The sequence below is a fragment of the Nematolebias whitei genome, chromosome 16, assembly GCF_014905685.2.
Source record: "Nematolebias whitei isolate Nwh7 chromosome 16, NemWhi1, whole genome shotgun sequence".
NCBI classification, from domain to species: domain Eukaryota; kingdom Metazoa; phylum Chordata; class Actinopteri; order Cyprinodontiformes; family Rivulidae; genus Nematolebias; species Nematolebias whitei.
Genome location: NC_056513.1, coordinates 19,605,764 through 19,620,606, shown reverse-complemented (window position 1 = coordinate 19,620,606; position 14,843 = coordinate 19,605,764). Strand labels below are relative to the sequence as shown.

Below are 14,843 nucleotides of genomic sequence, written 5' to 3'. Positions count from 1 at the left end.
ATATATACACTAAACAAAAATATAAACGCAACACTTGTTTTTGTTCCTATATATGAGCAGAGTTCAAAGATCTAATACTTTTCTATGTACAGGTACACAACAGGCCTTTTTCTCTCAAATATTGTTCACAAATGTGTGTAAATCTGTTAGTGAGCACTTCTTTGCTCATATAATCCATCCACCTCACAGATGTGGTGCATGAAGATGCTGATTACACAGAATGATTATTGCACAGGTGTGCTTTAGGCTGACCACAACAAAAGGCCACTCTAAAATGTGCAGTTTTATCACAGCACAATGACACAGATGTTGCAAGTTTTGAGGGAGGGTGAAGTTGGCACGCTTTAGTTTTAATTATATTTTAATCTCATTAGTATAAACATGCGTGCTCAGAAAAAGTTGCATAAAAAAAAAAACATCTTATTAATCTTGACCTTTTCCACAACATCATCTGGACTCCATCAGAGTTAGACAAGCAGTTAATGAAGCTGACGAAATAATAAAAGCTGAGCTTCAACTCACAACCAGAGCCTGTTCAGACACATATGGTTAGGATTTGACCAAATGGCCAGATGATGATTTCCCAAACATGTTTATCCTGCCAGACACAGTCATTGCAAAAAGTTTCGACAAAGATCCTGCACCAGAAGAGCAAAAACGGAAAATAAATAAATAAATGTGCACTTTTCTGAGCTCCTCTTGTTCAAGCAACTTCTCTCTCACAAACTAGATGCCAAGAGACACACAGACCACCTAGAGAACCAAGAAACACTTCCTTAAATGCTGTTTATTGTGGTCATGTAACTTACTGTTCTTGTTTACATGAAAACCCTGGAACATTTTTGTAGTTAGACTTGTCTCTGTACCGACTGTCACTTCGAAGAGAATATAGGAACTGATGGGAGGCAAACAGCTGCTGTGCCAACACGTGTTTTGCATTTTTCTGACTGGGGTCAGCTTTACAAGTCCAGCTCAAACAGGGTCAGCTTCCTCTGAGCTGATCTTCGGTGAAGGCAGGTTGCTGACAGAAAATGTAAACCGACACACGCACACTCACATCAGCACAAGATGGTAAGTATGAAAACATCCATCAAACTGTGTATGCTGAGTATATTCATATGTTACAGACCACGTCAAAGCATGCACAGGGATAATTTTTATATCTGTTTGCACTTGTGTGAACTCACATTGTTTTCCCTGTATAAATGTGTGTGTGAGAGTTTATGTAGGTTACCTGAGGTTAGTGTTTTGGATGTCCATGGCCACACGGGAACCATTTGGACTTGGACTGCAGGAGGGAAACAGGAGAAGAGATGGGAAGAAAAGACAGTGACAAAAGAGAGGGCAGATAAGGAAAAAAAAAAATAGATGGTAAGAGAAAAGGATTGGATCATTGAAAACCGTAACGATACAAGAAACAAAGAGAAAACCCATACAGAGAAAGACATGACAAAGACACAGATGGAGTAAAAAGTTTTAACAAATTAAAATAGTAGCAGAAAAAATTATTTAGGAGACAAACCACGGTTAAGAAAAATCACACAAAAATATGTAAAAACAAGGATGGGCACAGACCATTAGCAGAAACAAAAGGTAATGGGAAAAAATACAGAGAAATTAAAACAAGACATACATAAGTGGTCAGACCACACACACACAATTCTTTCAGGTATATTATGGACTCTCTTGTGCATCAAAGGCATCTGAACAAGTCACTATGCTAACATGTTTCTAAACTAATGGTTCCGAACTGTGGTCCTTGAGGAACACCATCCTGCGTGTTTTAGTCGTTCCTCTGCTTTGACACACTTGATCTGAATGAATGAGTGATTAAGAGGCTTCTGCAGAACTTGAGGAAGTAATGAAATCACTGAATCAGGTGTGTTGGAGCAGAAAAACAAACTAAAACATGGAGGATAGTGTCCCTCGAGGACCAGGGTTGGAAACCACTGATCTAAACTGTCGTGTTTAGCCTGTAAATATTCTGTCAACAGAGCTTGAAACTAAATTCAGTCACTCACTTGAGTACTAGATGTAGGTTAGCAGACAGTCGAGGGTCTGTGAACTGTGTTGTTCGGTTGTTGTGGTCGACAAAGTAAACGCGACCAGTGGCGGTGTTCCTGATCTCCCAGCCTGGTGGCAGTGGACCCAGCTCCTCACAGTTTACGTTACTTAGGTCCCTGAGTGGAGGGGGGGGAGAAGACATTTTCCTCATACATACATATCTGAGGGCTAAAATATTTTACTTACAGGGTGGTAAAGTGACAAAAGGTTTGTGACAGTGACTAAATAATGTAAAGTATAACAAAGATGGTGATGAAGTGGAACTTTTTGTTTTTTTCTAGTTTATAGCACAATGCTGATCTACAACAATACAAACCATTTTTTATTACCAGCAAGTTTTTTTTGGTCTAAATTAATGTTCTTTCTTCTCTGCTGTACACTCCTATCAGCAGATGCCAAAGTTCTGATCAGGGACGACGCCACAACTTTGTTTTTATGTGTGAAGTGGAGATACTTCACTCGGGAATGAAAAACAGGCTTTGTTTCCCACTCTTCACAAATACTGAGTCAGTTTAGCAGCTCTGCCCAAAATGACTGAACCCAGATGTTGCTGTGAGCTGGACGTTATACTTACTTGATTCATCGCAAAGCAGGAGCTCAGAAATGGCCAAATATTGCAATGTAGTAGTGATTGCATGTTTTGTTTTGGAAAGTTGGTATCAAACGATTGAGAGACGACAAAATGTCAAGACATGAAATAACTCTGGCTTGTTTTCAGTTCAACATCTATCCAAAATATTTCAACTGAGAACAAGGAGCCATTAGATTAGCTGACCATAACATTTAGCAATGAAGCAAGAGCCTGATGTGATTCAGTCAAATCCATTCCGGTCTCACTTTTTCTTGCCAATACCATGTCGTACATTAGGCTTTAAAAGACAAGCACGGTGCTGGCTTTAATTCACTGTTATTCCAGAGCCCAATACAATTATGGTGAAACAGTTGAATAACAAAAGTGTTAAAAGACAAGGATCTTCAAAACAGTTTTCTAAGAATATACAAATTATAACACTGATGAAAATACAAAGATTAATAAAAGGTACCTGGGTACCCGGGGGTCATGCCAAGTACTGACTCCAGTCTGAGTATGAAGGAAATACACTTGGCCCTGCTGGGTTGTCCTTTGCTCTAAAAAATAAAATAACTGGATTATAAATTTGACACAAAAAGACAAAGAAGCAAACTTCACACTGCTGTTAAGAATGCTGTGTAGGCCTGTCACGATAAATTTTGCTGGGCGATTAATTGTCTCAGAAATCATTGCGCTAAACAATGTTTGAAAATGAATGATGTTAGACAATAATTAGTAATTATTGTCAAATTTGACAATAATTAGTAATTATTGTCAAATTTACAATAATTAGTCATTATTGTCAAATTGTTAAAAATTGTTAAAAAAAAAGAAACTGTAGTATGAGTTTTTATAACTGCTTATTGTTGTTGCTGTTGTCCATTGTTGTCATCTTTCTTTGTTGAAATCAGGTCTCTCTTGTAAATGAGTCCTCGAGGCTCAATGGGATTTACCTGTATAAATAAAGGTTGATTGATTGATTAAGAAGAAATGTTTAATTTGTTTTGCGTGTAGTACCTTTTTCCGACCACCGGATAGAGTACAAGACTTTTTTAACTGAAGGATGGATAGTGAGGGAGCGAGAAGCGTATTTTTAAGAAAAATGGGAGGGAGGCCCCTTGATGTGACATGGGCTGTCTCTCGTTCCTGTTTTTCTGTTCTCAAAATGGCGGACGTTCGGTGTGGTTTGAGCTCTTTAGCATAGCATTTTTCACACAATGCTTTAAAAAAAAAAATCAGTAACTTTTTAGACGAAGGCACAGGTTTCAACCGTGAATTTTGGAGCTTCGACAAGACGGAGGTTTTTTTTTCCCTGAGGTCGGCCTGTTAGCTTAGCCCGTAGCTTAGCTTCTTAGCTTAGCTGCTTTTAACGATCCAAAAATGTGATTTTGGGCGGCTAAAATGGATTTTAAAGAGAAAAGAGACAGGGAGGGGTCAGTGAAGAGCACCGGAGTTGAGACTTTTGTCATCCAGTGTCTTCAGTAGAAAGAGAGAGACACGAAGAAACAAAGCCGATAAATGAAAATGAGGTTGATAATTTTTATTTATCTTGCGATTAATTGATTTATTGTTTCTTGCGACAGGCCTAGTGCTGCATTTTGGTTAGGCATTGACGGACATGAGCAAAGTGGGTTTGTATACTTTGGGGAAATAAAACTTTGTTTACAATTTATGTGAAAGGCAAATTGCTGAGAAACAGTAGACTTACGAGTTTCTTTAGTCGAGTGTCAGACAACTTGAATCATTTAATAATGTAAATTTTCAGAGGGCTTATTATAAGAGGATTAAGAACGCTGGTCTTTATAGCACTTTTTGCAGCCATTTAACAGATGCACCCTAGTTTCTTTGTGACATTAAAAATATATATTTTTGTGTGTTAAACATAGGAAAAAAAACCTATCAAATAGAAGACATAAAAATAATCAGGAGTGCAGGGCACAGATTCTGTTGGTCTCATGTTTTTTTTGTTTTACGGAGTTCATTGTTGATTGAATACAGCGAGGAAAATTCTGGCACAATCTAGTTTTACATGGGCGTGTTATGTGTTGTTAAAATGGGTGTATAATCATAAGCTAATCAATCACAACACCCCCTAGCCCAACTTCCTACTGGCACCTCTTATTTCCTGTCCACCTCTCGTTTTCTTTTTCCCTCCCCACACATTGCCTCTCTTTGCCCACCACGCCCAGTAAGTAGTTCAGAGGGTTCAACTGAGGAAGACAACTCTTAAGCTGCTGGGCATCAATGACTCACTTTGCCCAGCCTCGGCCAGTCTGAGTGGATGCAGCAGGACTTTTCAAAGGGGGCACAGGTCCAATAGTGTCATTTTGAATCACTGGCATACAGAACCACACTTAAAATAAAACTTATATATTTTTTTTATTATAAAAGACTCTGTGGGTATTGTGGGTTGCACCACAGCTTGCTCTTAAAAGCACTTTCTTCCTGAAGGAAAAAGAAACAGTTCCAGTGTTGCTAGATAAATATACTTGTATAACTTTGACCACTATTTTTCCAGTGAGTTTGTTTTGTGAGAGTGAAGTCAAAATATTAATTACAGTTAAAGAAAAGTTGTTATTAATTCTAAGTATTTTCCTGGAATTAAACTCTGAACTATAAATGAAACAAACCCAATTTGCAGCCAAAAATATTAGTTTTTGCAAAGACAAACATTTCCAAACATCAAAAAACCTTCATGAACTCAAATATGTTTCAGTGTTTTTGTATAAGGTGTTTTATAATTTATGTCCTCTGTATGTGTCCAATGTCTAATAACTTTGAAGACATCCCTATTTGCCTTTCATAGTTTGTAATTTTCTGCTAAGGCTATTTAAAAACGATAAAGACTCATTCTGTAAACCAACTTTGTGTTCAATGAAGGGATTTCTTCAGTTTAAAATGCCATCGATGATGGTGTGAAATGATAAATGGTCACTCATCAGGTCACTAAAAATGACCAATCACAGTACAGGACTTTTTTTTTTTAATCATGGTGCAGCTTTTTTAAATTTACTTTTATGAGAAAATCTTTGAGGATTCAAGAGCAAACTGCACACACTACAAGCCTTTGAATGAGATGTTAGTGCATCTATCTTAGCAGATATCACTCTCTGAAAGCTACATAAAATGCAGCCTGTGAAGAAAGGCACCAGTCTTTGCGCTATGAAACTGAATAGTTTGAGGTTGGAACAAAAACTTGTCCTTTTTATTGTTTCATAAGGCGTCATCACAAAGGTCTACAAAAATGTAATGTAGTGCACAAAGTTTATTCATCCCATTTTTCATTTACAAAGGATAACAATTAGAAATGTATGATATGTGAGAGTTAGGAGAGATCATATGGCTCCAGTTTTATATTCTCTGTATTAGCTCCCTGTCAATCAGAACAGAAGTTAAAATCCTACTTTTAACCTACAAAGCTCTCAACAACCTAGCTCCAGCTTCTATCAAAGATCCTATTGTTTCATACTTTCCAAACAGAGCACTTTGCTCCCTGATTGCAGGTTTACTTGTGGTTCTTAAGAGTTTCTAAAAGCAGAATGGGAGGCAGAGCTATAAGTCATCAGGCTCCTCTCTTGTGACAACACCTTCCTGTTTCTGTCTGTGAAGCCGACATTCTGCCTAATTTTAAGAACAGGCTTAAGCCTTTTCTTTTTGATGAATCCATTAGTCAGGATTGGCTTGGGTTTCCTAAGCTATCCCTTAGTTATGCTGCTATTGGCTTAGACTGCTGGAAAACAAAACGACCATATTTTCCCACTCTGCTGCTCTCGTTACCTGCTCTATTGTTCACGTTTGCATTTTCAATTATTTCTAACATTAATGTGTTTTTCTTTGACTTTCTCCCCACAGAAAGTGTACCTGGACCAGTCATTTTGTGTTTGTGTGTACCATATTTTTCAGACTATACGGCGCACTTAAAATCCTTTTAATTTTCTCAAAAATCAACTGAGCCATATGTATGAATTCTGGTTGTGCTTACTGACCTTGAACCAATTTTATGTGGCTATTGTGAATGAGTTGAATAAAGTTTGATTTATCTGACTGTTTTGTTTTGCTTAATGCGCCTTATAGTCCAAAAAATACGGTATTATTTTCCTGTCATAGCTAACCCCAGCGAGTCAAGACAGATGGCTGCCTATCCTGAGCCTGGTTCTGCTGGATGTTTCTTCCTGTTAAAAGGGGATTTTTCCTTTTCACCATCGCCCGTGTGCTTGCTCAGAACGGGAAGTTGCAACAAATCAAAGATTTGACACAATCTGCTGGATTTCTTAGACAACTAAACTTTACTAATGGGCATTTTATATCGTCTGTGAATTGTTTTGTACAAAGTCGTGAGACATTTGTTGTGAACTGGCACTATAATAATGAACAGAATTGACTTTTTGAAGTCCTGAACCAGTAACAGGTTATAGCCCAAAAGAAAGTTTTGGGTGTTTGCTTCAAAGCATTCCCTCACCATAACCCTCTGGCAGGTCAGGCGGAGTATGCAAGTGTGTTCGACTCATGTAATTCCGATGTCGCTGCGATCGAACCCGGCGCTCTTGGACCCGTTGTTCGCCTGGAGGTCCGCAGGCCACTGCCCCGTTAACGGGAGTCATCACTGGCGTGTTCTCATCTACCACACAGCTCAGCGGACGCCCTGATGGGCTAGAGTACTCCGATGCTGGCCTGAAAGAGAGCAAAAGTCAAATGTTTGAAACCTGCGGTCTTCTGTATTGACATTTAATAAGTAACAGATTTTAATTTGCACTTGCATTATTTGTATGAACAATTCTAATGTTTTAGTGAATGTGTGTGTATCAAATATACGTTTACGTAAAAGCACTGTAAAAGTACAAAATGAGTTTAATTCCATATTGGGTTAAATTATGCCTGGAACAAGACGTCATTTTTTTAAATGTTAAGCTATGCATACAAGAATTATGCAAATACTGCAGAAGCCGTGTCATAAGCCTACAAGAAGATTAATGTGTTTTTGGATAACAGTTATGAATTGAGTGATACAGAAGATTAGAGGCTGCATTAAAATAAAAGAACAAAGAGCCCTCATGACAACAGCCTGTGCTAGCATGCGTGTTACTCAAGAACAGAACTGACAGAGATATGTGATAAGCAGACTCAAACGCAGACAAGCCGACTTACTGACAGATATTGTATATATGCGTGTGTATGTGTGGGTGTATGTGCGTGTGGGTCTAACCACTGTCTGGCCAGAGTTACTGACGCCTTAGCTATCTAAAGCCTCAGGGCCAATAAGCCCTCTACACACACTTTTCTCCCACCCATTTCCTTCATGGTGCTTATTTTTTCCTAACGTTGCCTTCAATTTATTTAGACCTCTCCCTATTCTCATTCATTCTACCCAGTTTCTAAATCAGTCCAAACTAGTTGAAGCTTAACATAGAGAGTGTCAATCACATGTCACATAACACCCTTTTGCTTGCCTCATCTTCCATCTTAATTTTAATATTTACATTTTATTAATTTACACCTCAGTGCAGAACTACTTCTTAACATTTCCTATTTATTTACATACCCTCCATTTGCTATTCTGCCCAGGGGCGACTAAAGACGTGCAGTAGACCGGGTGAGTAGGAGAAGTTTGTTTGCTTACTTCCCTAATGACTCCACTGATAGGAGCCAAGTAGGAAGGCGACAGTTTTTTTCAGCAGCAAGTGGGGGGGGGGGGGGGGGGGGGGGGGGGGGGGTAGTGAAACCTGGGTGCCCGACTGACTGGCTAGTTTATTTAGCTGCATGCTTGTTGGTCTGTCTGTGTGCACAAGAACATGTTGAGGCGGGGAACTGAGGAAACTAACAGCACTCATTACCACCAGACTATTATTGTTGTGCTGTAAGTGGAAGTGTTCGTTTTTTGCCCTCTCTAAAACAGGGAAGTGAAGGGAAAGTATCACTACTAGCATTACTGAAGTACATTAGGATGCAGAACACAATGTGTTATTTAAATTTATGATACACAGCACAATATTTTTTTTTTATTTGGATTATTTTAAAGGTAATTTTTACACAGCATAAGGTAAACTACGTTTAGGATACGGTATTCTCAGCTGGTACCTGGTAGGTCTCTCCCACTGTGTGGTGCGTGTGATGTGGTTCAGATATTGTATCCTTCCAGAGGCTGTCCTCCTCTCCTCCCAGCTGTTTCATGAAAATATTAAAACAGACTTTTAAAAATCAACATCAAGCTTACTTAAAACATAAAAGAGCTTGCTTATATCATAGTGAAATATTTATAAAATACTGTAATCAATTTAATGAATAACAGAAACTTAGTTCACATTTATTGCCACAAATAATCAATAATAGTTTCTAAAACTGCACTTGAGTTCAAACATTCAAAGGCAGTAGAAACTAACCCATGTCATACCTATAAAACATATTACCGAGTATATTCACAAAATCTGAAAAAATTAAGACTTGTAGAAAATGGTTACTTCTAGGATGAGTAGTTTTGAATGAAAACCTGATACTGACCCATCAGGCAAATCATTGTCAAACAGACGACTGCAGTCTACCACTGGACCCCCGGTCCCGATGCGATCTCTGGACTGCAGACTCACTACGATTACAAAAACAAGGTGTAGATCAGTGACATTTACAGAACATCTGGTTCAAACAGTAATGAGTCTATGTCTCAATTCCAGATAGCACTGTAATGTAACTTTGCTGTTTAAAAAAATCCCATTGTTTATATTTTTTTATTTAATCCCCCAGAATGGTTGATTCAATATTCTGACTACAACAAGCACAGGGAAACTTGGCCAGACAGTCCAACTCTCGAGTCATAAATAAAATGCAATCACTACTTTTACCTTGTAAGATACAGACTAATGCAAAATTATACAACTTGATACAACTTGCAACATAACTATGACTTTAAGTTTTGTCTCTAAATCTAAAAGAAAACATGCAAGTGAAAATGGGTGGTTCTTACCAACTATCTGTCCTCTCACAGTATCATTGTCATTGGGGCCCAGCTTATTCAGATCCAATCTCTGATCTGCAATAAACAAAACTATTAATTCGTTCATCTGTTACATATTTTCAGGCCAAATGCATCCATCTAAAAAGAAAACACAACAGACTACATGAGGAGAGATGTGGCTCTTTGTGTACATCAGGAACTTCTCTACAGGACAAAAACAAAGTTAGAGCCTCTTTCATCTCATGTTCTGATTATTAATTAGCAAACAGTAAAATTATTTTGTTGTATTCAAAGTTTAGTAATAATCAACCTTTTTTCTATTTGTATGTTATTTTAAACAATGTTCAGTCAGGTCATCTGGATGGTTTCTTTTATTTACTTTTTTTATTGCCGAGACGTTTCATCCTTCAACCAAAGAAATTCTTTGATCTGAGGAGCCACAAACAAACAAAACAGAATCCCAAAACAGCATACTCCATACTGGAAAAACTGTGGTGCCATCTTAGAACCAGCAAACAGTTTTGTTTTTGTTTTTTTTCCTCCACTATGAAGTATGCTGTTTGTGGGAATCAATTTTGTTTGTTGGTGGCTCCTCAGATCGAAGAAGTCCTTTGGATGAAGGATGAAATGTCTCAGTAAAAAAAAAAAAAAAAAACCTGTCCAGATGACCCGAATGAATATTGTTGGATTTTATATCCAAATTATTGAGCATGAACTTTGGTATTATTTTAAACAGTTCAAATAATGCCAAAGATAATGTACAACAGCTGAACTTGATTTTTTTTTCCATGCACAGGAGAAAATAAACACTAAGTGAAACAGTCAACACTCTTATTACACTGTGTTTTGTCTTAGTACAAGAAAGAAAAACTGAATCTACATGTCAAAGAGGGATGTACCCTGCTTGAGTGAAAAGCCTCTTCTCTCCATGTTCTCAGATAGATTTGTGTTCACAGACACATGAAGCCATCTTTTGCACTAACATAGACCAACCAAATACACTTTTTACACCATACTTGTTAGCACAGCTAGATGTGTTTTTTTTTTTTACACCCATCAGCCATATTATCATGAGCACACACCTAATATTATAAAGTATATATAACTTTGTTGGAGAAAGATAAAATTAACATAAGGTGAGCTGGGGTATCTAGTATTAAAAAGGCTGCAAAATGTTCCACGAATCTATGACTTGTGTGTAACAAGTCATTTAGACTAGGACGAGTAATTTAAACTGAAAAGAATAAATACTTTTGCAGGGTAAGAACCTCTATTAGATGTAAGAGGCTGAATGAGTGCTATGAGAGGAAATGGATGACATGAGTAACAAGGAAAAATAAAGATGCAGCAACTAACTTCCTGTTCTTCAAAACATAAAACTGAACCCAGAGTGGTGAATGAGTGTGTTGAGTTTTTGTTTTGTCTGTAAAATGTTATATACATGACACACATTAATGGCAATATACGAAGAGTCATAACGATCATATAGTTTGTATGTGTGGGCGTGTTTGTATGTGAACATGCGTCTGTTCCGGACGTGGGTTTAGAATAAACAGGGGTGGTCTGAGCTTTACATGGAAGGAGTAGCAATCAACTTTCGGAGAACAAAAATGTACAGACTTTTTACCACAAGCACTCACCACACCGATTCCTGGGAGCCTTACAAACTTTGTGGTGACAGACGAAACTACGGTAGGTAAACTGAAAGTATGCCCACATGTAGACCCGCATGAACAATGTGATGTTTAGGGTTGCATCATTTAGCTTTTTTATACTTTTCTCAAGGTGTATGTCTGCTTGAATATATAAAAGTATTAGTTTCAATAGTATGTCAATCCTGAAGTCAAGTTTTAGCTAAACTGCTTTAGATTATGAGTGTATTAGAAAAAAATTAACAAATTTCTGAGTTTGCATCAGATGAAAAAAAAAAAAATTATATTATATATATATAAATATATATATATAGTTTAATATATTATTTTTTTATTTTTTTTTTTTTTATGAATTCCAGTAAAGCTTTTAATGAACATGCTTTTATGTGACTGTGGACACACACACAAAAACACACATTCTTGTAAATGTACTTTTTGGCGACTTTGCATTGACTTCCATTCATTTTCTATAGCCTAACCCTGACCCTTATCCTAAACCTAACCACTACTAGTACATGCCTAACCCTAACCAATCTGCAATTCACACCTTAATCCTAAACCTAACCCCTATTATCCAAATTATCTTCCTGACGCAACCAGGACTTGAACCCACAGCCTCAGGATCACAAGACCGTGGCACCAATCACCAAGCTACCACTACCCTTCGATTGCTAAATCATTCATTCTTTGTTAGAAGCATATAATACAAGGATAAAAACAAGAACGTAAGGGTCTGTCATCTTATTTGTGGTAAACCGATGTGCAGTTGTGATTCACGTAACCACCAGGTGGCTATTAAATTACTTATCCACTCTGACTCCAGAGAGCCACCTAGTTACTCTCTGCAAACAAGTCTGACTTGTATCTTTCATTCAAGACTTATAGAAAGAAAACAAAGAGACCAGACACCAGTGACCCAATTTTAACAAATGCTCAGTGACACACCTGCAGACAGTAACATAAACGAGTACTTACAGCCTGTGTCTTTAAGTCTGTTGATGGCGTTGGACAAGAGGCGGACACAGCCCAGGAAACCTGCACCCTGCTTTTTGTGGATCTTCTTGTGGTTCCATACGCTGATAGTAATAGAGTCTGTTTTTCCAATGTAACTGATAGGAGAAGAAGGGGAAAAAAGTTTTAAAAAAAATAATAAATGAAAGAAGAATGCAAACAAAGTAGGTTTTGTTACAAATTTGACAACAAAGGAGGCAACAATCCCAACATCCCATGTGCTTGTTCACAATGTAAACCTCAAGAACAGTTAAAGTTCAACTGATAAGACATGTTCAGAAATTAATAGACGACTCTTAAAAAAAAAAAAAAAAAAAAAAAAAGCACTTTAACCTTTTAATACACTGAAAAAAAACAACTTCTATTCATCTATTTAAGCAAATGCTATCGATTTTAACCTTTGCATGCGTGCACACGTGTGTATACAGAACTGCTGCAGTCGAGGACTGTCTAGTCGCGGTTAAAGAACAGAGGAAGTCCGTGTGATGTGTTCTACCGCTGTCTGGGACCTAGAAAGTTCTTGCAGTAAACACAGTGTGCATAACATTCAAATGCACATTTGCACTCTTGCTGACTTGGATGTAATTACAGTCTAGAATCCTGCTTTCTTGCAAACTTTATATTACACCATGTGTAGGTTGCAAAGAGTGGGGTTTTCCTACCTGAACACACCAAAACACTTGGGTACTGTATATAAAACAAATAATAGAAGGTTGCAATTTCAAGTAGTAAAACTTAATAACAGTTATTTTAAGTTTTACAGTTTGGTGCATCCCGTTATGTAATTTCTTGAAACTGCCTGGATAAGGACACATTGCTGATTTCTGCAATTACTAATGCAACTTATTTAGAAATGCACTTTATGCATGTTTCATCTATGTGATATAAAAACTTGTAATTTTTAATAATCCCCATTAACAGAAAGCAAACAATCTATTTTTACTTTTAAGTCCTAATATAAATGTACAAGGATCAGTATGAACTTATCTTTTTAGTTTATGTTTCAAATACTTGAGCTTTTCAAACAGTTTTCTGCATCTTGTTCATCATGGTCATCTTGTTATGGCTGGATGAGAACAGCTTTACTGCTTTTCAAATGAATTATTGAATATGCACAGAACTTAATTTTCACATCCTAAGAGTTTAATGTGAAAAGACTTGAAAACTAGAGGGAACACTTAATGAAGCAACAGTATTTAAACCAACAAAAAAAAACAATTTTATTAATTTTCAACACTGTTGTAAAGATTTGTCAGACTGTTTACAAAATAATCTGTACAGGATGTTGATATAAATTAAATGTAATCAACCTAATGTGAAATAAAAAGAAACCTGCATAAAACTACAGAATTTGTATCATACACAATGTGACCAACAGTATCCATGGAATGAGGAAAAAGACAACCCACCCCCCACCCCCCATCCAAAAAACTTTGAGGTTGCAGGAGGTGTGGTTGGTCGGCAATCTGCCAAGCCCACACTCCCATCTGCTTTCTGTGGCATGTTAGCCATTTCCTGAACCAGAGGAAGAGGCCAGGGGTCGTTTGTGAGGAAAATGAGTGGGTGGGGATCTAAGAGGGGAGAAGAATATTATGTAAAGAGGGTGGGGACCTGAGGTTCAAAGAAGAATTTCAAAATTAAAGTTTGTGCCTAAAAAGGTACATCTGTTGTAGATGCAGTAAAAAGAAGAAAAAGAGAAGGGTTAGCAACTTTTTACAGCATTCCATGTAAGGTACTTACCACATGGCTACATACCTTTTGTTTATGAGGAAGAATAAATCTATTTAAGTTTGAGCTGAATCTTAAAGCCGTTTTCTTAGTAAGGCTGTCGTGTATGAAATGAATGAAACGTTACAATGCTATTTTGGTCTTGCAAAAATACCCATTAGATTTACAAAAGGGTGGTTTGTGCAATCAAGTTTTTATTGTTGAGACACTTGAAACAGGTATTTCCAGAACCATTGTTAGCAGGAAGTAAAACCAATGTACCACATTTGTTTACAATCTTTATGATAGTATTTTTACTTCAAATAGCACAAAGGTGATGTATCATTTATTGGTGTGTAACAAGACACTTCTCTCAAGACGAGCTGTGATGAGATGACATACTAGGTTCATAAGACCGAGATGAGACTAACAAAAATTTATAAAGGACAAAACATGTCACAAACTCAAAGGACTACCATATATCCTAATTTGAGGTTTTCCAGGTTTTTAAGATTTCTTGTCAAAATATTCATTTAAAAAAAATGAATGTAATTTTTCTTAAAATATATATTTTTGTCAGAACAAAATATTTGCTGGAATTTTTGGAAATAATAAAATTTCTGCTTTTTAATGTATTTTTTGCCCACTTTTTTATAGGTTTTAATTAAAAAATATCAAAAAACAGCTTAGAAAACAAAATGCAGTGAAATTTAGAAAAAGAAAAAAACGCCAGACACTGTAGCTGTACTGTGATAAGAAAGGCATTTACACACACACAAATATGCATGTATGTATGTGTGTATGGATGGATGTATGGATGGATGGATGTATGGATGGATGTATGGATGGATGTATGGATGGATATGTATGGATGGATGTATGGATGGATGTA

The 14,843-nt window shown here is 37.0% G+C and overlaps 1 protein-coding gene across 1 annotated transcript in view; it reads right to left on the bottom strand.

The window, feature by feature from the left end:
- LOC119422394 (E3 ubiquitin-protein ligase SMURF2) overlaps positions 1-14,843 on the bottom strand; it is a 55,476-nt gene that overhangs the window by 14,276 nt on the left and 26,357 nt on the right. The window contains exons 4-11 of the mRNA XM_037689759.1: positions 12,209-12,342; positions 9,591-9,656; positions 9,131-9,215; positions 8,711-8,794; positions 7,095-7,306; positions 3,108-3,192; positions 2,022-2,180; positions 1,235-1,288 (exon numbers count right to left, since the gene is read on the bottom strand). Coding sequence (XP_037545687.1) covers positions 1,235-1,288; positions 2,022-2,180; positions 3,108-3,192; positions 7,095-7,306; positions 8,711-8,794; positions 9,131-9,215; positions 9,591-9,656; positions 12,209-12,342 — 879 coding nt within the window. The remainder of the gene's footprint in view (positions 1-1,234; positions 1,289-2,021; positions 2,181-3,107; positions 3,193-7,094; positions 7,307-8,710; positions 8,795-9,130; positions 9,216-9,590; positions 9,657-12,208; positions 12,343-14,843) is intronic.